The following is a 26,279-nucleotide window of genomic DNA, read 5'->3' as shown; positions in this document are numbered from 1 at the left end:
GGAACATGAGAGGACTGGAGGGGGCCCAGCTGATGAGAGACCACTCACCGTACATGAGGAAAGGGCCCTGGAACTGGCTGGCGGACCTGAGGACCGGGAGGTTGCCGATGCAGAGGTCGGGGGCCCACCAGCAAGTGAGCCACCAACAGCCCATCCCAATATCCCCCCTCCCTCATATCCCCCATATACCGCCTCCCCCATATCCCCCCTCCCCATATCACCTGATCACTGCCTGCGTGTCTAACCATGCATGCTTCATTGTGTATCGCAGGAGCAAACGTCGAGGCATCCATCCCCGCAGATGCCAACCGCCCACAGGATGCCCCAGGGCGACCACGGGATATGGAGATACCCGGACCCTCTGGCACGCGACGCCCGCAGGATGCCCCAGGGTGACCACGGGATACGGAGAGACCTGGACCCTCTGGCACGCGACGCCTGCAGGATGCCCCAGGGCGACCCCGGGATACGGAGAGACCCGGACACTCTGGCACGCGATGCCCGCAGGATGCCCCACAACGACCACGGGAGACGGAGAGACCTGGAGCAATAGGGAGATGATGCCCCCGTCTCGTGCGGGTGCAGCGACGCAGGCGTGTGCCACCCAGCGACGAGGGGGGCAGCCACAAGCCCCCATCGCAGCCAAGCCATGAAACCACTCCCAGGACAGCCCTACCCACGACACCACTACCCAGGAAACCGAAATACAGGACAGTGACAGAGTGGATGGGTGGAGACGGACCGCCACCCCAAAGTACCATGGACTCAGAGTCGGATGATGCGCACGACACAACGCCACTGCTGTCTCCAACACCCTCCACCATAGCAGAGACACTCACCTCGGTTGGGCACTTTAGTGATGAGGCGTCTGGTACACTAACTGGTGCGCACAACACAGCCGTCCCGGTACGGCAGGTGGAGGTAGGAGCAGCAGAGGGGCCGGGCGGTCGGAGGGCATCCTGGCGCAAGCGAACATCTGCCGCCCAGATGGATCCCGGGTTCCCAGAGTTACCACACCCACCCATAGCCCTGATGCAACCACCGAACCTGGGGCGAGCGAAGAGGGTGACGGTCGGCTTGCAGCGGCTGCAGTCGCAGGTGGAGGAGTCCACCTGTGTCCAGGAGCTGGGAGTCGTGCCGGTCATGCGTGCCACCCAGGCCGACATCACACAGGTGGCGTCCGCGGTGGAGGCAATTGGGGCGACGGTGTCAGACATGGGGAGCAGTATGCGAGGCCTGGGGCTTTCCGTGCAAGCGGCGTCTGTGGCCCAGGACATGGCTGCCCTCTCACAGGAGGCCATGAGCCAGCGCCAGTGGCAGATGGCAGAGGCGCTCAACGCAGGGGCCTTGTCTCAACAGGCAATGGCCCAATCGCTGCAGGCCATGGCCTACTCTCTGCAGGCCATGGCCCAGTCTCAGCAGGTCTCAGCAGGCCATCGCTGAGGGCATCGGCGCCATTGCCCATGTGCTAGCAGGCGTTGCACAGTCACAGACAGGGTTTGCCAACCCCCTGAGCTCCATGGCTGCAAACCTGCAGACCCCTGTCGATACCAGCAAAGGCCTCCAGGACTGGCAGCGCCAGATGTCGGGGGGCATCGGATGGCCTGTCCGTTCGCACCCCCGACCCTTGTAGAGGCCTGGGGGCCATTGGGCACCCCGAGGGAGGAGGAGTTGCTGGCGCCCGTCCCTGGTCCCCCTGTAGGGGAGGTCCAGGAACACTGCAGCACCTCAGACTCCCCCCCCCCCCCCCCCCTTCCATCCCAGGTACATCGGGTGGGCAACGGGCAGGGCAGGCTGGCAGCTCGCCATCCCAGTCGCCCGGGCCGCAGCCTGGCCCATCTAGGCCAGGACGCCCCGGGAAACGGCCACCAAAGGGATCCCGAGTCAGAGGGTAGGAATCACAGGAGTCCACCTCCAGTTCTGCTGTACCGTCTGAGGAACCACCTAAGCGTAGTCAAAGGGCCCATAAGGCCAAACAATTAGACACTGAGTAAGTTGGCACGGGTGCAGGGCACAGACTAGTTTTAGGGGCTTGGGCACGTATATGCACTGTTTGTTATTAAAATCACTTTAACACTGACAGATGCTGCCTTTGTGCTCTGTCCAAAGCATGCGGGGGTGTCATGTACGTTGAGCGCCAGTGTGTGTGTGAGGGGTGGTCTTACGCCGGCCTCAGGTGAGTCTGCCCTCTTCCCCCTGGGCCTCCCTCACCATCCCCCCGGGCAGAGGATGGGACCGTGCGCTGCAGTGTCACAGCCGCATGCAGGGATGGTCTGGGTGGATGGTGGTACTGTGTCCATGGGTCAGACATCGTCCAACGATGTGGAGCCAGGAGCTCATTGCAGAGCGGGTTGTCATCATCCTCCATGGCCTGCAATAGACAGGCTTCCACCGGCACCCATGAGAACCCGGCCGTTGTGCCGCAGGTGGATCTGCAATGGAGGGGTGGTGTGCATGCGGGTGGGGTGGGTGTGGTTGGGGGGGGTGAGGGTGCTGGGTGGGTGGATGGGTGGGGGGGTGAGGGTGTTTGGGTGTTGCCATGGTGTGCGGTATGTGGCCATACTCGCCGATTCCCACGCCCCCTAGTCAGTGAAGCGGGTGGCTATCAGCCTGTCCCGTGCCCGCTGGCCCAGCCGGTAACGGTGGACAGCCACCCGCCCATGTCTAGCCCGTCTGCCCTGACCATTGTCCCCATCCCCCTCATCTGGGAGGACTGCGCCTCTTCCTGCTGCTCCTCCACTCCGCCCTCCTCTGCCTGCGGAACATCGCCCCTCTACTGGGCTATGTTGTGCAGGACGCAGCATACTACAATGATGCGGCCGACCCTATCTGACCGATACTGGAGGGCGCCCCCAGAGAGGTCCAAGCATCTGAAATGTATTTTGAGCACACCAAAGCACCTCTCTCTCACACCCCTTGTCGCTGCATGGGCATCATTGTAGCTGTTCTCCGCGTCATTCTGTGGCCTCCGTATAGGCGTCATCAGCCACGACCGCAACGGGTAACCCCTGTCGCCCAGCAACCAGCCCTACAGCCGGGGGTGGCGTCCCTCGTACATGCCTGGGATTTAAGACCGCGACAACACGTATGAGTCATGTACACTTCCCGGGTACCGGGCACAGACGTGCAGGATGATCATGCGCTGATCGAAGACCACCTGGATGTTCATGGAATAGGTCCCCTTCCTATTGGTGAACACGGCCCTGTTATCTGCAGCTGGCCTCACGGCGACGTGCATCCCATCGATCGTGCCCTGGACCATGGGAAACCTGGCCATGGCAGAGAAGCCCACGGCCCGGGCATCCTGGCTGGCCCAGTCCACAGGGAAGCGGATGTAGTGGTCCGCAATGGCATATAGGGTGTCTGTCACTGCCCGGATGCACCGATGTCTGCGAGATGCCGGACAGGTCCCCACCTGGTGTCTGGAATGACGCCATGGCATAAAACTTGAGGGCCACCGTAACCTTGACGGACATAGGGAGAGGGTGTCCCCCCCCCCCACCCCCCCCCTCCCCACCCCCCCAGTGCCACGCGGTGCCAGCAGATGGCAGATGTGTGCCACGGTTTCCCAGCTCATCCGGAGTCTCCTCCTGAATTCCCGGTCCGTGAGGTCCTGGTACGACAACCGGGGCCGGTACACATGGGGCCTCCTCGGGTGCCTCCGTTGCCGTGGCGCCGCGACATCCTCCTCCCCCTCCTCGTGTTCCTCCTCCACTACGTGCTCCCCCTGCTCCTCCTCCTCGTCCTGTCGGGCGGGTGTCCCTCCAGCCTCGCCGGCTGCCGCCTGCCCCTCTGCGGCAGCCTGCGCCGCCTCTCTGGCACGCTCCTCTTCGTCATCCAGGGCAACATGGAGAATAGCGGCTGCCGCCACGGCGGCCAACATCACTGGCTGATCAGAAAACATGACGGCCTGCGGGTGGCGGGGGGAAACAACGACATATCATTATTGCACGTCCCCCCCCCCCCCCCAGCCAGGTGGCATGGGCACGATTGTTGGAGGATGCCACCTGGCCAGGCGGACAAACTCCCTTGCCCTCGCACCCCCCTCCCCGGTACTCACCCCCGTCCCCGTCCCCGGCACTCACCCCCCCGTCCCCGTCACTCAACCCGTCCCCGTCCCCGGCACTCACCCCCCCCCATCCCCGGCACTCACCCCCCCCCCCCCCATCCCGTCCCCGGCACTCACCCACCCCCCCGTACCCGGCACTCCCCGTATCCGGCACTCATCCCCCCCCCGTACCCGGCACTCATACCCCCCCGTCCCCCTCGCCGCACTCACCCCCCCCGTCCCCGGCACTCACCCGTCCCCGGCACTCACCCCCCCCCCCCCGGCACTGACCCCCCCCCCCCGGCACTTACCCCCCCCTCCCCACCCCCCCCCCCCCCCCCCCCGCCGGCCACGGCACTCACCCCCCCCCGGCACTTACCCCCCCCCTTCCCCGCCACTCACCCCCCCCCGTCCCCGGCACTCACCCCCCCGTACCCGCCACTCACCCCCCCCCCATACACAGTACCCCCCCGTATCCGGCACGCATCCCCCCCGTACCCGGCACTCATCCCCCCCTGTCCCCCTCGCCGGCACTCAACCCCCTGTCCCCGGCACTCACCCCCCCCCCCCCCCCCCGGCACTCACCCCGTCCCCGGCACTCACCCCCCGTCCCCGGCACTCACCCCCCCCGTCCCCGGCACTCACTCCCCCCCCATCCCCGGCACTCACCCCCCCCGTCCCCGGCACTCACCCTCCCCCGTCCCCAGCACTCGCCCCCCCCCCATCCCTGGCACTCGCCCCGCCTTCCCCGGCACTTGCCCCCCGTTCCCCGGCACTCACCCCCCCCCCCGTCCCTGGCACTCATCCATCCTGTACCAGGCACTCTTCCCCCCGTCCCCCTCGCCGGCACTCACCCCCCCTTCCCCAGCACTCCCCCCGAAGCCCACCCCACCCCACCGCGTACACACCCACACACACCTCTCCCCACACACACAGACTGCGGCCATGCCATCACCTCTCCTGCAGCCAGCCCCCAGGCCGTGACCTACCTCCACGCTGGACGGCGTCAACCATCAGCACTGGTTGACGCCGTTAGAAAGGTGTTTTGATTGACGCCGACGTGACCCATGGTCATGTCGGCGGGACTTCGGCCCACCCGGCCGGGAGAATATGGGCAGCCCCGGAGTCCATTGTATCACGCCCGCCCCTGCCATTCTCTGAGGCGGGCGGCGCGATTGACGTCCCGCCAACTTTTCACCCTTCGGAGAATTCAGCGGGTGGCGGGGGCAGGATTTACGCCGCCCCCCAGCGATTCTCCGACACGGCGGGGTGTCGAAGAATCCCGCCCAAGATCTGTGTTTCATCACTCCAGGATGATGGGCCTATGTATGCACTGTCAGCGAGTCATTATACAAGGCGGGAAGGGGCGTGCGGGAGGGGGGGTGTGGGTGATGATAACCCTCTGAGGTCTGGTGCTCCTCTATCTATGCCATAGTCTGACACCTGTCTGTCTGCTGAGTCATCTGCATGTGTTATGCCTTGGTGGAGGGTGGGGTTGGGGGCTGCAGACTGACCCGCAGTGCGGAATAACATGACAGAGGTCCAATATGTCTCGGGTGCAACAAATGTTTAGTAGTGTACAATCGTGACCTTAACTGTCCCTAGCATCTGAGGGTGCCACCCTCTCATCCCTCCCGTGCCCTCTCAGTTATCCTCAATCTTCCTAGCCCTCCGAGCTCGACCACTATGTCGACGTGTTTCCACAGGATGCACATCAGAGACACGCTGCTGCCTCTCACGTCCTGTGACTGTTGATCCTCCTGGCGGGTGTCCTCTGGCCCTTGCCAGTGGCACATGTCTTGCTATGCCAGCCTGTTCCACATGTTGACCCTAGATGCGCCGTTGTCAGGGAGAGTGGACTAGGGAGGGCTGATGACCGCCGTCATCTCCCTCGGTTGGCCTCCAGTTCTCTCAGTGCCCGGAGGGCCATGGGGGTCAGCTTGAAATGTAGCTCTGGCTGTTGCTGTGTCATCTGGCTCGAAGCCCTGGCGGCTTCTTAATGTCTGCACCATGGTGTCGATGCCCTCAGCAATGCCCCTTTGTGAGCAGTATTATGGTGGGGGCAGGCGCGGGGCCATTGGGTTGGGGGGAGGTGGTAACATGTGGGACTGATGCCAAATCACCCGTGCGGCCCAGTCAAGGTCGTTGACCTTCTTGCGGCACTCGGTGGCGGCTCTTCTTGTCACACGGCACTGGCTGCCCTGTGGATGACCTTCTGAAACCTTCAGGCAAACAGGGTGTCCCGTCTTGACTCCACCGCGCCCATTAGTCTGGCCAGGTCAGCATCCCCGAATTGTGGAGCCGGTCTGGGGTGGCATACCAGTATGCTATGCGGTGTTTGCTTTGCGGGTCTGGTTTAAGTGCTGCTCCCCCACATTCGCGGGGAGCTGCCAAGCACTGTCCCAGTGAATCAGTAGGTGGGACAGTCATTTGCGGCGTGAAGCTTCTGGGGCTCCATTAAGTGGCTGCATTAACGTTAGATACCCGTAATGGCCTTGCCGGGTTAGCTCTGGGGAAACTCCTGCCAAGTCCCAAAAGATGTGCTGTTAGGTAATTTGGACGTTCTGAACTCTCCCTCTGTGTACTCGAACAGGCGCCGGCATGTGGCGACTAGGGGATTTTCACAGTAACTTTATTGCAATGTTAATGTAAGCCTACTTGTGACAATAAAGATTATTATCATTATTATTTCCCACTCGCTACCACACTTAGAATAAATTTGGTTAGTTTGTGACCATTATCAGAAGTAAGGTGACTTAGATGTAAATAGAAGAGGGTAAAAAAAAATTGTATTCAGGTAGAGTGAGGAAAATACATTTGCATTAGAAGGTGTAAGGATTCAGGAGAGCTGCATTTACACAGTAGGAGGGATAAGGAAAAAGGAATTTCGATATTGTGGAGCATCAAGGAGCTGTGTTTAAATTTATCAAAGATTAATGAAGAGAGTTTGATTTGGAGTAAATTTCAAACTCAGAATGGAGACATTTGAAGAGCTAAAGGAGGATAGAACGGCAGGACCTGACAAGATAGATCAAGGGAATAGTAGAGATTTTAGGAATAATATTTCAGAGTTTTATTGAGAGTGCATATGTACCGGAGAACTGTAGAGAGGCCAATGTAATACCCGTTTTCAAGAACAGATATTGCTAATTCAGGTAATTACAGTTTATCATTTGGTGTTCAGAGAATTTTTAAAGATAAAGGGCACGATTAAAAGGCCATGCTGCACCGAACAGCTTGCCGTGACGCAGCGTACCGATGAAAGCAGGGAGCTCCCATTCCCAGGATCTACCTGGCTCGCCACACCTCGCGAGACCCAACGCTATCTCGCGAGATGTTGTGGTCTAAATCCCATCCACAATGGGCTCTGGCCCTCCCGATCTCTGTAATCTCCTCCAGCCCTATAACCCGTTCCGTCTGGTCCCCATTTGTGGGCACCAGTGTTGAATGGCGCTTGCCCGAGGTGTCTGGGGTGAAGGGGTTGAATACCAAAGCCTCTGGTACCTCGGGAATCTGCACATTCAAGTGAGGCTAACTGCCTCGCTCTAATATGCAGATTTGGCAAAAAAGTGTGTTTTATTTGGCACACAAATTATTAACATTTTGAAGTGTTTGAACAGGTTGTAGGGAAGTATCTTGAGGTTATGACCTGAGCAATGTGTCTCGCTTGGACTAGGATTTATTTTTTGTTGATAGCAAGTTTGGCCAGGCCGCATCAGGTGCCCGTGGATCAGGAGCGTGGGACTGAAGTGCAAACAAAACTCTAATAAAAGGTATAGGATTTATGCTGGAAGAAGCAAAACCTTGCTCTTTTCATGTTGCAATGTCATGAAGGCATTTGTATAGATATTCTCTATTTGATATTACTCGTAAAACTGTAACACATCCTTTCAGATCAGAGCAAATCTTCACACGTGCATCTCTTAAGGAACAAAATCCACAGCAGTTCTCCCCCAAGGATTGGGATAAGAAAAACCTGTGAACAATCAATCTAAAATAAAAGCAAGGAATGGTGGAAACACACAGCAGAGCCACCAGCATCTAACAAAAGGGAAAGACAGGTTCACATTTAAGATAAGGCTTTTAATAAGAATTCCTGAGGGAGCACGCAGTGTTTATTCTTCTGTCAGAGAAACATTTGAAAAATGGGGCTTTTGTGTGTGGGGCCGTCTCTGCCTGAATCCTAAAAGGTCAGTCTCACCATGAGATGGAGGAGCGGACTGTGGAGTGGGGGGCGTGATGCCCAATTTAATATTCTGAACATTCTCAAATCGGAGTGGTACTGCATTGGCAGCTCCAACAGCATGGACCAGCTGTGCCCTGGGAAGACTGAATATTTCTGCAAATAGGTCTCTCTCATGTGTGTGTGTGTGTGGTGTGTGTGTGTATGTGGGTGTGTGTGGATGTATGGGTGGGGAGGGGGAGTGAGGCGGTTGTGATTGCATGCTCCTACTGTGTCTGATGGAGCCTCATGTTATTTTGCAGTATTTTATTCATTTTACAGTAAAAAGAATATCGAAGGAATGCACAAGAAAACCCAACAAGAAAATATGTAGAAAAGGAGGTAGGTAGAAACCTGGTATCACATGGGGAGGAGCGAGCATGCATTCTCACCGCAAGCAACAAGCTTCGTCATCAAACTGCAGTTAATCAAATGGAAACCGCAAGATACAGCCAAAGTGTCTGTGTGTCTTTTGACTAGAGTTTGATGTATTTTACACTGTTTTCATGCACTTGATGTCATGCGTTTTCTTCATTGAGAATAGCTCATTGGACACAGAAAGGAACACAGACTTGGAAACAGTCAAAATCCCCAGAGAGAGAGAGAGAGATGAAAAGCATTTCTGCATTGGTCAGTGTATTGACATGTGTTTTATCTCTGGATGGAGGTAAATGATCACTCTCCAAGTCTCTTACTGCAAATACGATTGATAAGCTGGCAAACATTCAGGTTGAGATTGGTCCTTGTTTCCCCTGTTTTTTGCATGCAAAACAAGGAAAATTAAGGGTCTATTTTCAAGAAGCAATATTCTGTGGCATAAAAGGTATCTGAGACACTTTGGGCAGGAATTAACACACTCAAGACCCTTAACTTACAGAGTTAAATTTGGGCCGTTTGGCTCAGGCAATATGTTAATTAGGACTTAAAGTCTATTTAAGGACCTTGGCCTGAAATTGGTCAACATTGGACAGACATTGTGCAAGCTCCCAGTAGTTTTTCAGGTTCTACAATGGCCTAACCTGTGGTTTTTAAAGTGAGCTGAGGAGGCTGATGAAAACAGGGTAAGTAAACCGGTTTTTTAAAAATTTACTTTAATGAGGAGGAGCAACAGGACTCTATCTGCTTCCACAGAAAAACTGTGGGGCTCTCATTACTTACCCCCAACCCTACCCCTCTCCACACCAGGTTCTAGCTCTCAGCGTCACTGCTAGTGTCCAATCTTGCTTTATGCTCAATTGACCACCTCATTAATTAATTAATTCATCCTCAGGCACTATATCCTTGCGCTTTAAAGCTAATATCAACAACCCCTTACTCAGAAAAGCTCATCCTGACCTTGCCTCCAACTAGTCCATATAAAACCTTTCTTTCTTTCTATCTTGCTTGGATGTCCACTACCTTTCTATCCATTACCCTTCATTCCCTGTTGAAATTTCTTTAGTCTGGTTCATGTCTCAAGACCGTGGTGATCACAGTATTTCACATCTTTGATGATTACAATGATGTGTTATTCTTCCTGTCCTCCTTGATCTCTTTGCTGCATTCTACACAGTTCATCCTGCACTTCATCCTCTTCACTTCTCCCCGTGTAGGAAATATATATCTCTGTCTGGGTTTCACTCGTACTCTCATTTAGTTATCCTAACAGTATCACGAATTTCCATCCTGGGTTGGTTCACTCCTATTCTTGGTCAATATGTTAAGATTTGGTAATGCTCGAGGGCGGCACGGTGGCACACTGCTGCCTACGGCATGAAGGACCCGGGTTCAATCCCGGCTCTGGGGTCACTGCCCGTGTGGAGTTTGCACATTCTCCCCGTGTCTGCGCGGGTTTCATCCTCGCAACCCAAAGATGTGCAGATTAGGTGGGTTGGCCACGCTAAATTGCCCCTTAATTGGAAACAAATAATTGGGTACTATTTTTTTTTTTAAATTAAAAAAGACAAAAATGATTTGGTAATGTTAATTGTAGATGTGTAACTAGGATACATATTGATGATCATCTTTTAAACCTGAGCCGTATTCTTGACTCCTTGACCACATGAGCACTACTTTGCTGTATAACTTGTCCACTGTTATTGTGGATAACCCAGAATTTTCTCCCAATATTATGAAGACTGAACCATTCTCCATATTGTTGCCCCAACTCCAGCTACTTTCTCAGTTATTCATGCAGGCTGATCCTGACAGTGCATTGCCTCTTATGATTTGTCCTACATTAACTTTAGATTAGGCAAAACTCTGCCCTCTTTGTACTGTTCTACCCAAAATACTGCTAACTTAGCAGCCCTATCTTTAACATTCAGCAGTGTTTCCTAATTCCTTAATTCAATATTTTCCTAATTTTCCTGACCCCTCATAGCTTCTCTCTGTTCTGCTTCTAAAACCAACTCCTACCATGTACCTTCTACTCTTTAGTCTCTGCCCTTTAATTCACCACGTTCATAGAAATATAGAAAATAGGTGCAGGTGTAGGCCATTCGGTTCTTCGAGCCAGCACCACCATTCAATATGATCATGGCTGATCATGCAAATTCAGTATCCCACTCTCGCTTTCTCTCCACGTCCAGCTCTCTCTTGAATATATCCAATGAACTGGCCCCAACAGCTTTCTGTGGTAGAGAATTCCACTCGTTCACAACTCTCTGAGAAAAGAAGTTCTTCTTCATCCCAGTCCTGAATGGCTTGCCCCTTATTCTTAGGCTGTGACCTTAGTTCTGGACGTCCCCAACATCAGGAACATTCTTCCCGCACCTAGCCTGTCCAGTACCTTCAGGATTCTATGTTTCTATGAGATCCCTTCTCATTCTTCTAAACTCCAGTGAGTATAAGCCCATCCAAGTCGATCCAGTGTTTCTGCATATGTCAGTCCTGCCATCCCGGGAATTAGTTTGGTGAACCTTCGCTGGGCACCCTCAATAGCAAGAATGTCCTTCCTCAAACTAGGAGACCAAAACTGCACACACTGCCCAAACTGTGGCCTCACCAAGGCCCTGTATAACTGCAGCAAGGCATCCTTACTCCGACACTCAAATCCTCCTGCTATGAAAGCTAGCATGCCATTAGCTTTCTCACCGCCTGCTGCACCTGCATGCCAACCTTCAGCGACTGTTCCACCATGACACCCAGGTCTCGTTGCACTTCCCCTTTTCCTAAACTGCCACCGGGGCTGTTTAGCACAGGGCTAAATTGCTGGCTTTGAAAGCAGACCAAGACAGGCCAGCAGCACGGTTTGATTCCCGTACCAGCCTCCCCGAACAGGCGGCAGAATGTGGCGACTAGGGGCTTTTCGCAGTAACTTCATTTGAAGCCTACTTGTGACAATAAGCGATTTTCATTTTATTTTCATTTTTCATTTCATTCAAATAATGCCTTCCTGTTTTTGCCACCAAAGTGGACAACCTCACATTTATCCACATTACATTGCATTTGCCAAGTATTTGCCCACTCAGCCAGCCTGTCCAAGTCACCCTGCAGTGTCTTTGCATCCTCCTCACAGCAGACACTGCCACCTAGTTTAGTGTCGTCTGCAAATTTGGAGATATTGCATGCAATTCCATCGTCTAAATGATTAATGTATATTGTGAACAGCTGGGGTCCCAGCAATAAATACTGCGGTACCCCACTAGTCACTGCCTGCCACTCTGAAAAGGACCTGTATATTCCCACTCGCTGCTTTCTGTCTGTCAACTAGTTCTCCATTCACTTCAATACATTACCCCGAATACCATGAGTTTTAATTTTGCTCATTAATCTCTCGTATGGGACCTTGTCAAAAGCCTTTTGAAAGTCAGGATACACAACATCCACTGGTTCCCCCTTGTCCACTCTACTTGTCACATCCTCAAACATTTCTAGAAGATTTGTCAAGCATGATTTCCCTTCAGTGAATCCATGCTGACTTAAGACCATAAGCCATAGGAGTGGAAGTAAGGCCATTCGGCCCATCGAGACCACTCCACCATCCAATCATGGCTGATTTCAACTCCATTTATCCGCTCTCTCTCCATAGCCCTTAATTCCTTGAGAAATCAAGAATTTATCAACTTCTGCCTTAAAGACACTCAACGTCCCGGCCTCCACCGCCCTCTGTGGCAATGAATTCCACAGACCCACCACTCTCTGGCTGAAGAAATTTCTCCTCATCTCTGTTCTGAAGTGACTCCCCTTTATTCTAAGGCTGTGCCCCCGGGTCCTAGTCTCCCCTGCTAATGGAAACAACTTCCCTACGTCCACCCTATCTAAGCCGTTCATTATCTTGTAAGTTTCTATTAGATCTCCCCTCAACCTCCGAAACTCCAATCAATATAATCCCAGGATCCTCAGACGTTCATCGTATGTTAGGCCTACCATTCCTGGGATCATCCGGGTGAATCTCCGCTGGACCCGCTCCAGTGCCAGTATGTCCTTCCTGAGGTGTGGGGCCCAAAATTGCTCACTGTATTCTAAATGGGGCCTAACTAGTGCTTTATAAAGCTTCAGAAGTACATCCCTGCTTTTATATTCCAAGCCTCTTGAGATGAATGACAACATTGCATTTGCTTTCTTAATTACGGACTCAACCTGCAAGTTTATCTTTAGAGAATCCTGGACTCCCAAGTCCCTTTGCACTTCAGCATTATGAATTTTGTTTAGAAAATAGTCCGTGCCTCTATTCTTTTTGCCAAAGTGCAAGACCTCGCACTTGCCCAAGTTGAATTTCATCAGCCATTTCTTGGACCACTCTCCTAAACTGTCTAAATCTTTCTGCAGCCTCCCCACCTCCTCAATACTACCTGCCCCTCCATCTATCTTTGTATCATCGGCAAACCTAGCCAGAATGCCCCCAGTCCCGTCATCTAGATCGTTAATATATAAAGAGAACAGCTGTGGCCCCAACACTGAACCCTGCGGGACACCACTCGTCACCGGTTGCCATTCCGAAAAAGAACCTTTTATCCCAACACTCTGCCTTCTGCCTGACAGCCAATCGTCAATCCATGTTAGTACCTTGCCTCGAATACCATGGGCCCTTATTTTACTCAGCAGTCTCCCGTGAGGCACCTTATCAAAGGCCTTTTGGAAGTCAAGATAGATAACATCCATTGGCTCTCCTTGGTCTAACCGATTTGTTATCTCTTCAAAGAACTCTAACAGGTTTGTCAGGCACGATCTCCCCTTACTAAATCCATGCTGACTTGTCCTAATCCGACCCTCCACTTCCAAGAATTTAGAAATCTCATCCTTAACAATGGATTCTAGAATCTTGCCAACAACCGAGGTTAGGCTAATTGGCCTATAATTTTCCATCTTTTTTCTTGTTCCCCTCTTGAACAGGGGGGTTACAACAGCGATTTTCCAATCCTCTGGGACTTTCTCTGACTCCAGTGACTTTTGAAAGATCATAACTAATGCCTCCACTATTTCTTCAGCTATCTCCTTTAGAACTCTAGGATGTTGCCCATCTGGGACCGGAGATTTATCAATTTTTAGACCTCTTAGTTTCTCTCGCACTTTTTCCTTTGTGATGGCTACCATATTTAACTCTAGCCCCTGACTCTCCTGAATTGTTGGGATATTACTCATGTCTTCTCCTGTGAAGACTGACGCAAAGTACTTCTTTAGTTCCTCAGCTATTTCCTTGTCTCCCATCACTAGATTACCAGCGTCATTTTGGAGCGGCCCAGTGTCTACTTTTGCCTCCCGTTTGTTTTTAATGTATTTAAATAAACTTTCATTCCTAATGTTACTGGCTAGCCTACCTTCATATTTGATCCTCTCCTTCCTTATTTCTCTCTTTGTTATCCTCTGTTTTTGTAGCCTTCCCAATCTTCTGACTTCCCACTACTCTTTGCCACATTATAGGCTTTCTCTTTTGCTTTGATGCATTCCCTGACTTCCTTTGTTAGCCATGGCTGCCTAATCCCCCCTCTGATAACCTTTCTTTTCTTTGGGATGAACCTCTGTACTGTGTCCTCAATTGCTCCCAGAAACTCCTGCCATTGCTGTTCTACTGTCTTTCCCACTAGGCTCTGCTCCCAGTCGATTTTCGTCAGTTCCTCCCTCATGCCCCTGTAGTTACCTTTATTTAACTGTAACACCTTCACATCTGATTCTACCTTCTTTCTTTCAAATTGCAGACTGAATTCTACCATTTTATGATCACTGCCTCCTAAGCGTTCCCTTATTTTAAGATCTTTTATCAAGTCTGGCTCATTACATAACACTAAGTCCAGAATGGCCTGTTCCCTCGTGGGCTCCATCACAAGCTGTTCCAAAAAGCCCTCCTGTAAACATTCAATGAATTCCCTTTCTTTGGGTCCACTGGCAACATTATTTACCCAGTCCACCTGCATATTGAAGTCCCCCATGATCACTGTGACCTTGCCTTTCTGACATGCCCTTTCTATTTTGTGGTGCGTTTTGTGCCCCTGGTCCTGACCACTGTTAGGAGGCCTGTACATAACTCCCATTATGGTTTTTTTTGCCTTTGTGGTTCCTCAACTCTACCCACACAGACTCCCTGACCCTATGTTGTTTAGTGCTATTGATTTAATTTCATTCCTAATTAACAAGGCAACCCCGCCCCCTCTGCCCACCTCTCTGTCTTTTCGATAGGTTGTGAATCCCTGGATGTTTAAATGCCAGTCCTGAACCCTCTGCAACCACGTCTCTGTGATGCCTACCACATCATACCTGCCAGTCACAATCTGGGCCACAAGCTCATCTATCTTGTACCGTACACTGCGCGCATTTAAATATAGCACCTTTAATTCTCTATTGACCGTCCCTTTTTGTTTTCTTAGTGTGGTTGACCTTGGTTTACTGAGCCTTTCCATACACTGTGTCATATTTTGTGAGATGGGGACTATCGTAACCTCTCCTGAGTTCTGTCTTTTCGTGCTTTTTTGTATTCCTAAGCAGCTATGCTTCCCACTGATTACTTCACCTCTTGGTTCCCTGACTTTCCCTTCCCCCCCCCATTCTCTAGTTTAAAGTCCTATTGACCACCCTATTTACTCTTTTCGCCAGAACACTGGTCCCAGCTCGGTTCAGGTGGAGACCATCCCAACGGTATAGGTTCCCCCTGTCCCAAAACTGATGCCAATGTCCCATGAAAAGGAACCCCTCTTTACCACACAACTCTTTCAGCCACGTGTTAAGTTCCCTTATTCTTGCCTCCCTATGCCAATTTGCACGTGGCTCGGGCAGTAATCCGGAGATTATGACCCTTGAGGACCTGTTTTTTTATTTGAATCCTAGCTCTTTATAATCTCTAAACAGGTCCTCTTTCCTAAACTTGCCTATGTTGTTGGTACCGACATGGACCACAACAACTGGATCCTCCCCCTCCCTCTCCAGTATCCTTTCAAGCCAGTCAGAGATGTCCCGCACCCTAGCACCAGGCAGGCAACATACCATGCGGGACTCTTTATCCTGCTCACAAAGGATACTATCTATCCCCCTGATAATAGAATCCCCTACAACTACAACTTGCCTATTTACTCCCTCCCCTTGAATGGCCTGCTGAACCATGGTGCCTTGGTCAGCTGACTCATCCTTCCTGCAGCCCTGTTCGCCATCCACACAGGGAGCAAGTGCCTCATACCTGTTGGACAGGGTCAAGGGCTGAGGCTCCTGAGTACCTGACTGCTGGTTCCCTTTACCTGCCTGACTTGCAGTCACACCCTGCTGTCCCTGGCCACTGGCAGGATTTAAACTACTTACTCTGACAGGTGTGACTGCCTCCTTAAACACAGTGTCCAGGTAAGTCTCCCCCTCCCGGATGTGCCTCAGTGTTTGAAGCTCAGACTCCAGCTCATCAACTCTGAGCCGGAGCTCTTCGAGCAGCCAACACTTACTGCAGATGTGGTCGCTGCAGCTCGCAATGGGATCTGCCAGCTCCCACATCAAGCAGCTCAAGCACATCACCTGACCAGTCATCTCTAATGAATTAATTTGTTTAAGTTTACAAATTTAGCTGTGTTTTTTTTTTAAATTTGGGGCAGATTTGCTATCAACAAATCAGATCACAGCTTCCTTCTGACGTCACTTTTGGAAAAAAAAAGTGGAAAACAGGAAGTTACCATTAGGTTTTTATACTCACACAGAGACTGCTCCTCCTCCTCCGAACAGCTCCCAAAACTAGGCCGCGATCCCCAGGTTAAAGTAGGTTTTTATACTCACACAGTGACTGCTCCTCCTCCTCCGAATGGCTCCCGAAACTAGGCCACGATCCCCGGGTTAAAGTAGGTTTTTATACTCACACAGAGACTGCCCCTCCTCCTCTGAACAGCTCCCAAAACTAGGCCGCGACCCCCGGGTTAAAGTAGGATTTTATACTCACACAGAGACTGCTCCTCCTCCTCCGAATGGCTCCCGAAACTAGGACTTGTACCGATCCTGTCCCCACTTTCTAAATGCTTCGTTATTTCATCCTTAATAATTTTCCCCATAACCGATGACAGGCTAACAGGTCTATAATTCACCATTTTCTCTCCCTTTTTTATAAAGCGGGGTTATATTAGTTACCCTCCAATCCATTGGAAATCTTCCAGAGTCGAGAAAATGCTGGAAAATGATCACCAATGCGTCCACTATTTCTAGGGCCACTTCCTTAGGGGCTGGTTTAGCGCAGTGGGCTAAACAGCTGGCTTGTAATGCAGAACAAGGCCAGCAGCGCGATTTCAATTCCCGTACCAGCTTCCCCGAAAGCCGGAATGTGGCGACTCGGGGCTTTTCACAGTAACTTAATTGAAGCTTACTTGTGACAATAAGCGATTATTATTATATTAAGTACTCTGGGATGCAGAGCATCAGGCCCTGGGGACTTATCGGGTTTTAATTCTATCAATTTCCCCAATACAATTTCCTGACTAATAAGAATTTCCTTCAGTTCCTCCTTCATGCTAGACCCTCTGTCCCCTAGTATTTCTGGAAGGTTATGTGTGTACTTCTTAGTGAAGACAGATTCAAAGTAATTGTTCAGTTGGTCTGCCATCTCTTTGTTGCCCATTATGATTCTAACTGTAAGGGACCTACATTTGTCTTCACCAGTCTTTTTCTCTTCACATGTCTTTGGAAGCTTTTGCAATCAGTTTTTATGTTTTCTGCAAGCTTACTCCCGTATTCTATTTTCCTCTTCTGAATTAAACCCTTTGTCGTCCTGCTGAATTTTATATTTCTCCCAGTCCTGAGGCTTGCTGCTTTTTCTCGCCAATTTATATGCCTCCTCTTTGGCTTTAACACTATCCCTGATTTCCCTTGTTAGCCATGCTTGAGCCACCTTCCCCAACTTATTCTTGCACCAGACAGGTATGTACAATTGGTGAAGTTCATCCATGTATTCTTTAAATGTCTGCCATTGCCTATCCACCGTCAACCCCTTAAGTATCCGTTGTCAGCTTATCCTAGCCAATGCACGTCTCATACCATCAAAGTTAGCTTTCTTTAAGTTCAGGACCCTAGTCTCAGACTTAACAGTGTCACTCTCCATCTTAATGAAGAATACTACCATATTATAGTCCCTCTTCTCTAAAGGTTCTCGCACTACAACGTTGCTAATTAATCCTCTCTCATTGCACAATACCCAATCTAGGATGGCCCGCTCTCTTGTTGGTTCCTCGACATATTGTTTGAGAAAACCATCCCTTACACATTCCCCGAAATCCTCCTCCATCACATTGCTATCAGTTTGATTAGCCCAATCAATATGCAGGTTGATGTCACCTATGATAACTGCTGTACCCTTACTGCACGCATCTCTAATTTCCTGTTTGTTGCCATCCCCAAGCGCTCAACTACTGTTTGGTGGTCTGTACACAACTCCCACAGACGTTTTATGTCATTTGGTGTTCCGCAGCTCCACTCATACAAATTCCACATCGTCCAAGCTAATGTCCTTCCTTACTATTGCGTTAATCTCCTCTTTAACCAGTAACGCTACCCCACCTCCCTTTCCTCTCCTATATTTCCTGAACATTGAATACCCCTGGATGTTGAGTTCCCACCCTTGATTACCCTGGAGCCAGGTCGCCGTGATCCCAATTACATCATAATGTTCCCTGCACTGCTCCACCCTAACTCCATACTTTTTATCACTGGTGGCAGATCCTACAGGCATCAGTGCCTTCACTGGGGCTTTCTTCGAAACCGCTTTCTTGGCTACCTCTGACCCAATGTACAAGTCTCTAAAAGCCTAAAGATTTGACTGTACATCTGGCCACGTACCTTGGTTCTTCTCATAGAATTTACAGTGCAGAAGGAGGCCATTTGGCCCATCGAGACTGCACCGGCTCTTTGAAAGAGCACCCTACCCAAGGTCAGCACCTCCACCCTATCCCCATAACCCAGTAACCCCACCCAACACTAAGGGCAATTTTGGACACTAAGGGCAATTTATCATGGCCAATCCACCTAACATGCACATCTTTGGACTGTGGGAGGAAACCGGAGCAGCCGGAGTAAACCCACGCACACACGGGGAGGATGTGCAGACTCCACACAGACAGTGACCCAAGCCGGAATCGAACCTGGGACCCTGGAGCTGTGAAGCAATTGTGCTATCCACAATGCTACCGTGCTGCCCCTACTCATCCTACTCTGTGCGCTATGTCTAATGCTTTAGACATTTACTGTTTTAATGGTGTTGGAGAAATGCAAATTCATATTGTGCAACACATACTGGGAAATATTGTAAATACACCAGGACAGATACTAACACACTGGGAAAGGCTTAATGCCTGCACCAGGAAAGAGATTAACACAGATCCAGAGGGAGATGGATCTCACATCTTTGATTTTAATTGCACAACTGCTTGAAAACACAATGTAGTTGAAAGATGCGTATCCTGTCATTTATAGTATTATTGTGATATCTAAATTGTGGGAAACGTGTTACAAATGTTGTACAGAACTTCTGTGAGTGGATTGATGTTTATGAAATGAATTCTTCCTGAATGTTTTGAACATCTGGTGTATCGTTCTAAACTAATTTCAGATGATTTTATGCGAGAAGAAAATCACTTTGAAGGATGTGAAGTTTACTGTAAACATCAGTGACAATTCATCTGACTCCAATTTTCCAGGATGTTTTCAATTAATCCGACAGATTTGTTGTACCTGTAGTTGCAATCTGCTGTTGCTGAGTACTGAGCAGTTAATGGCATGAGGGTGGGGCACCTTGTCAGTGTTCCAGTGTAGGTGCTGCTTTGCCAATTTGTGTCAGCAGTTTGCTTGCATAATTAAATGTTCACCTCGGTTGTGCTGCTAAGGTGAAATGATTAACAGCAGGGAGGCCTTGCTGCAGGAAGAGAGAATGTATAACCTCGAGAATTGCTGGAAAGTGCAGTCTCGACTGGCTGGGTAATATTAGGGTGGGCAGGTACTGTGGATAAACCTTAATGAGCATTGATGAGTGTGTCGGGTGGGACCTAAAAAACGAGGACACAGCTATGTGTTAATTTCGTTCTGGAACTATTCGAGATTGGTATTCTTCCCTGAGAACTGCACTGCCTTTTACTGGAAGGCATATTTAGTGAGGTTGTAGTACTATGCTCTTGGGACCTCACTGGATATTTCCTTCCTGCTCAGCACAGAAGACGATGATGAAGCATTATTTTCTGTAAAGTGGAGTACAAGTACAGGCTCTGTCAATGGAGCAATTCACAAGGTCAAAAAGAAAAAACCCTTTAATGGTAATTAGCTAATTAAATTGACCTCTTGTATTCTCCCAGCCTTTGGATTGTGGAAAATAACTGTTATAATGTATGACTAAGACTATAAACTTAAAATTGGGCTTTTTAAAAGTGGAAAAGAAAAATACTCCCTCAAATTTCACTGGAGCATAGGTTTTTAACTTGTATGAGCTCAGACAAATAATAATACACGTAACGTGTGGAATCTTGTGCTCTCTCCCATGGAACGTTTGGTGGAGGGTGGTGGGTCAGGATCCTGTCACCTACTCGCCTTCACCCGTTTACATCCATGGCAGGATGACTTATGGACGGCCTTTTCACCCTGTCACCAGAGGCCAGTAAGTGGTCAAATAATGGCCACTTAATGGCCTCATCTTGCTGCCTCTGGTATTTACTTACTGACAGGTGGAGGGCTCACCTTGGCATGTTTGTTTGTGAGCTTCGCCGGGGTTTGAGGTTGCTCGATGAAAGGATTCAGTGCTTGACTGAGAGAAACCGGTATTAGGAAGGGGGTGGCTGCAGGGAGCCACTCCCATCCTGCGTCTCCCTTGTTACCATCACTTAGCTAAACCTGACTTCTTCCTCAATCCAAGCATGTGGAGGAGTGTAGTCCCAGCAGCAGCCAACACCTCCTCAGTGGCACAGCTGAGTACACAAGAGCTGCTGACTTCAGATTGGCCAGCAGCCCTTAGTGGGTGGGACTTCTGTCCTCTGACATCCCTGATTGGCAAAAGACCTGCTGCTGACTTGCTAAGTGCTTAAGTGGCATAAGGTGTGGCAGGCCTTCCTCAAAAGAGACAATATGCGAATCTCGCTGGCTCTCCAGCTGATGGCCAAGACCCCTGGTGCCGCCACACGATTCTGCCCAATGTTTCTATAACTTCCTTAGTAAGGCTGAGTTATGAAATTTGGAGCTCCTGGGCAGTGTTCCAACGCTATAGTCTGACCGCTATTATGCTGCTCGATGATTTAAATCACTTTGATTTCATCTAATTATCCAAATCACCTGGAGAGTAACTGCAGCTGGAATAGTCTCTCTGAGTTACATGCTCCTTTATACCTTAAGGATGAATCTGCTAAGAGAGTGCTGTGTTCTAAAGCTACTTCCATGCTGTAAATCTACATCCATTGGCATATGCACAGTTCTCTCACTGTTAACTGTACTTAGAAATATAAACTGCTTGACTAACTTTGTTTGGATGGTAATGAGTCCCATATGTCTTATTAACTGCCATTGGCTTCCATAGTCTCAACTCTGCCTGATGTCTGACAGAACTGTAACAGGTGCAAATGTAAACAAGGAGAGGAGGATTAAGAGTACAGAAATTATGCTGCTGCCTCGAGACCAATGCACAGAATCTGAAAGAGACCTGTATGTTGCAGATGAAAATTCTTGTTCAGTTCGACCTTGTCCTCAGGTTTTGAACATAGGGCTGCGAAATGACAACCTTTTATCCTGTTGTACTGACTCAATTATTGCAGAGATTGACTGAACAGAAGCATTAATAATGGAGTGTTTAATATTAAAAATTTAAATTAAATTTTTTAAATTTTCAATTGTAATAACATGGGTGGCGCGGTAGCACAGTGGTTAGCACTGCTACTTCACAGCGTCAGGGCCCTAGGTTCGATTCCCGGCTTGGGTCACTGTCTGTGCGGAGTCTGCACGTTCTCCCCGTGTTTGCGTGGGTTTCCTCCGGGTGCTCTGGTTTCCTCCCATAAGTCCCGAAAGACGTGCTCGGTGATTTGGACATTTAGACATTAGAGACTGAAAAGATCTCATCTAATTTGAGGCCAAGACTGAAAGGAACTACTGGAAGAGGTCCATCTTCAACCATAACATATCGGAGCAGAATTAGGTCATTCGGCCCATCGAGTCTGTTCCGCCATTCGATCATGGCTGATGCATTTCTCATCCTGATTCTCCTGCTTACTCCCTGTAACCCCTGATCCCCTTATTAATCAATAGCCTTTCTATCTCTGCCTTAAAAACACAGTGAATTGGCCTCCACAGCCTTTTGCGGCAATGAGTTCCACAGATTCACCACCTTTGGCTGAAGAAATTTCTCCTCATCTCAGTTTTAAATGATCATCCCTTCAGTCTGAGTCTGTGTCCTCGGGTTATAGTCTCGCCTACTAGTGGAAACATCATTTCCAAGTCCATTCTATCTAGGCCTCTCAGTATTCTGTAAGTTTCAATGCGATTCTCCCCCCTCATCCTTCTGAACTCTATCGAGTACAGGCATAAAGTCATCAGCCGCTCTTCGTATGACAAGCCTTTCATTCCCGGGATCATTCTTGTGAACCACCTCTGGGTCCCCTCCAAGGGCAGCACATCATTCATAAGAACTAGGAACAGGAGTAGGCCATCTGGCCCCGAGAGCCTGCTCCGCCATTTAATGAGATCATGGCTGATCTTTATGGACTCAGCTCCACTCTCCGGCCCGTACACCATATCCCCGAATCCCTTTATTCTTTAGAAAGGCATCTATATTTTTCTTAAAAACGTTTAAAGAAGGAGCTTCAACTGCTTCACTGGGCAAGGAATTCCAGAGATTCACAACTCTTTAGGTGAAGAGGTTCCTCCTACACTCCGTCCTAAATCTACCTCCCCTTATTTTGAGGCTATGCCCCCTAGTTCTGCTTTCCCCGACCAGTGGAAACAACCTGCCCGCATCTATCCTATCTATTCCCTTCATAATTTTATATGTCTCAATAAGATCCCCCCCGCATCCTTCTAAACTCCAATGAGTACAGTCCCAGTCTACTCAACCTCTCGTCATAATCTAATCCCCTCAACTCTGGGATCAACCTAGTGAATCTCCTCTGCACCTCCTCCAGTGCCAATATGTCCTTTCTCAGGTAAGGAGACCAAAGCTGAACACAATACTCCAGATGCGGCCTCACCAACACCCTATACAATTGCAGCATAACCTCACTAGTCTTGAACTCCATCCCTCTAGCAATGAAAGACAAAACTCGATTAGCCTTCTTAATCACCTGTTGCACCTGCACACCAACTTTTTGCGACTCGTGCACCAGCACACTCAGGTCCCTCTGTACAGCAGCATGTTTTAACATCTTACCGTTTAAATAATAATCCATTCTGCTGTTATTCCTCCCAAATGGATAGCCTCACACTTGGCAACATTGAATTCCATCTGCCAGACCCTAACCCATTCACCTAACCTATCCAAATCCTTCTGCAGACTTCCGGTATCCTCTGCACTTTTTGCTTTACCACTCATCTTAGTGTCGTCTGCAAACTTTGACACATTGCACTTGGTCCCCAACTCCAAATCGTCTATGTAAATTGTGAACAACTGCGGGCCCAACACTGATCCTTGAGGGACCCCACTAGTTACAGGTTGCCAACCAGAGAAACACCCATTTATCCCCACTCTTTGCTTTCTGTTAGTTAACCAATCCTCTACCCATGCTACCACTTTACCCTCAATGCCATGCATCTTTAGTTTATGCAGCAAGCTTTTGTGTGGCACCTTGTCAAAAGCTTTCTGGAAATCCAGACATACCACATCCATTGGCTCCCCGTTATCTACTGCACTGGTAACATCCTCAAAAAACTCTACCAAATTAGTCAGACACGACCTACCCTTTGTGAAAGGACGTCTGCCCAATGGGACAATTTCCCTCCAGGTGCCCCGCTATTTCCTCCTTAATGATAGATTCCAGCATTTTCCCTACAACCGAAGTTAAGCTTACCGGCCTATAATTACCCGCTTTCTGCCGACCTCCTTTTTTAAACAGTGGTGTCACGTTTGCTACTTTCCAATCCTCTGGGACCACCCCAGAGTCTAGTGAATTTTGATAAATTATCACTAGTGCGTTTACAATTTCCCTAGCCATCTCTTTTAACACTCTGGGATGCATCCCATCAAGCCCAGGAGACTTGTCTACCTTTAGCCCCATTAGCTTGCCCAATACTGCCTCCTTAGTGATTACAATCACCTCAAGGTCCTCACCTATCATATCTTTATTTCCATCAGTCACTGGCATGTTATTTGTGTCCTCCACTGTGAAGACTGACCCCAAAAAACCTGTTCAGCTCCTCAGCCATTTCCCCGTCTCCTATTATTAAATCTCCCTTCTCATCTTCCAAAGGACCAATATTTACCTTAGCCACTCTTTTTTGTCTTATATATTTGTAGAAGCTTTTACTATCTGCTTTTATGTTCTGAGCCAGTTTACTTTCATAGTCTACCTTACTCTTCTTTATGGCTTTTTTAGTAGCTTTCTGTTGTCCCCTAAAGACTTCCCAGTCCTCTAGTCTCCCACTAATTTTTGCCACTTTGTATGTTTTTTCCTTCAATTTGATACTCTCCCTCACCTCCTTAAATATCTACGGTCGATTTTTCCCCTTTCTACCGTCTTTTTTTGTCGGTATGAACCTTTTCTGAACACTGTGAAAGATCGCTCGGAAGGTTCTCCACTGTTCCTCAACTGCTTCACCATGAAATCTTTGCTCCCAGTCTACCTTAGCTAGTTCTTCTCTCATCCCATTGTAATCGCCTTTGTTTAAGCACAAAACACTAGTGTTTGATTTTACCTTGTCATCCTCCAACTGTATTTTAAAATCCACTATATTGTGGTCGCTCCTTCCAAGAGGATCCCGAACTATGAGATCATTAATCAATCCTGCCTCATTACACAGGACCAGATCTAGGACCACTTGTTCCCTTGTAGGTGCCATTACATACTGTTCCAGGAAATTATCCCAGGCACGTCCTATAAACTCCTCCTCAATCGATATGCAGATTAAAATCTCCCATGATAACCGCTGTACCATTTCTACATGCATCCGTTATTTCTTTGCTTATTGCCTGCCCTACCATCCTGTTACTATTTGGTGGCCTATAGACTACTCCTATCAGTGACCTTTTCGCCTTACTATTCCTGATTTCCACCCAAATTGATTTAACCTTGTCCTCCATAGCACCAATATCATCCCTTACTTTTGCCCGGATGCCATCCTTAAACAACAAAGCTACACCACCGCCCTTACCGTCCATTCTATCCTTTCATATAGTCTGATACCCTTGGATATTTAACTCCCAGTCGTGACCATCTTTTAACCATGTTTCGGTAATGGCCACTAAATCATAGTCATTCACGATGATTTGCGCCATCAACTCATTTACCTTATTTCGTATACTACGAGCATTCAGGTAAAGTACACTTATGCTGTTTTTTATGTCTTTGTTATGAATCCTAACACCTTGATCAGTAACTTTTCGCAATTTATTTTTCCTCTTACCCTTTCTCCTAATTTTCCTTGTCTTTGAACCCATATCTCTACATAATAACCTGTCATAATTCCTTAGAAACGGGGCCCAAAACTGCTCACATTATTCAAAATTAGGCCTGACCAGAGCTTTCTGGAGCCTCAGCAATACATCCATGCTCTTGTATACCAGCTCACTTGGTACCACTGCATTTGCCTTCCTAACTGCCAACTGAACCTGCATGTTAACCTTAAGAGAATCCTGAACTATGACTCCTACGTCCCTTCGTGCTTTAGATTGCAGAAGCCTTTCCCCATTTAGATAATAGTCTGTGCCTCGATTCTTTCTGTCAAAGTGCATAAGCTTACACTTTTCCACATTGCATTCCATCTGCCACTTCTTTGCCTACTCTCCTAGCCTCTCCAAGTCCTTCTGCAGCCTCCCCGTTTCCTCAACATTACCTGTCCCCTCAGTTCCTTCCAGATTGTTAATGTATATTCTGAACAGTTGTGGTCCTATCACTAACCCCTGCAGAACACGACTAGTTACCGATTGCCATCCTGAAATTAACCCCTTTATCCCACTCTCTGCCTTCTGCTGGCCAGCCAATCCTCTACCCATGCCAATTCCTTGCCCCTCACACCATTGGCTCTTCTCTTATTTAGCAGCCTCCTGTATGGCACCTTGTCAAAAGGCCGTCTGGAAATGTAAATAGATCACATCCACTGGCTCTCCCTCGTCTAGCTTCATCATTTCCTCCTCAAAGATTTCGAAAGGGTTTATCAGGCATGACCTCCCATTGATGAAGTCGTGTTGACTCAGTCCTATTTTACGATGCACTTCCAAGCACACTGCAATTTCATCCTTCATAACAGGCTTTAAAATCTTACCAATGACTAAAATCAGGCTAACCGGCCATAATTTCCTGTATTCTGCCTCACTCCCTTCTTAAACAGGGGTGTTACATTAGCCATTTTCCAGTCCTCTGGGACCCTCCCTGACTCCAGTGATTGCTGAAAGATCACGATCAATGCCTCTACAATTTACTCCACTATCTCCTTCAAATCCCTGGGGTGTAGTCCATCCGGTCC

The 26,279-nt window shown here is 49.2% G+C and overlaps 1 protein-coding gene across 4 annotated transcripts in view; it reads left to right on the top strand.

The window, feature by feature from the left end:
* Positions 1-26,279, top strand: part of nlgn3a (neuroligin 3a) — a 417,061-nt gene that overhangs the window by 140,094 nt on the left and 250,688 nt on the right. For 2 of the 4 annotated variants that reach the window (XM_072505500.1, XM_072505502.1), the window contains exon 3: positions 8,553-8,612. The exons of the other annotated variants lie outside the window; for them this stretch is intronic. In XM_072505500.1, the coding sequence (XP_072361601.1) occupies positions 8,553-8,612 (60 nt within the window). The remainder of the gene's footprint in view (positions 1-8,552; positions 8,613-26,279) is intronic. 4 annotated transcript variants of the gene reach the window in all.

The sequence above is a fragment of the Scyliorhinus torazame genome, chromosome 5, assembly GCF_047496885.1.
Source record: "Scyliorhinus torazame isolate Kashiwa2021f chromosome 5, sScyTor2.1, whole genome shotgun sequence".
Classification (NCBI taxonomy): domain Eukaryota; kingdom Metazoa; phylum Chordata; class Chondrichthyes; order Carcharhiniformes; family Scyliorhinidae; genus Scyliorhinus; species Scyliorhinus torazame.
Note: the sequence above shows the minus strand (reverse complement) of the source record. Positions and strands in the feature narration are given on the sequence as shown.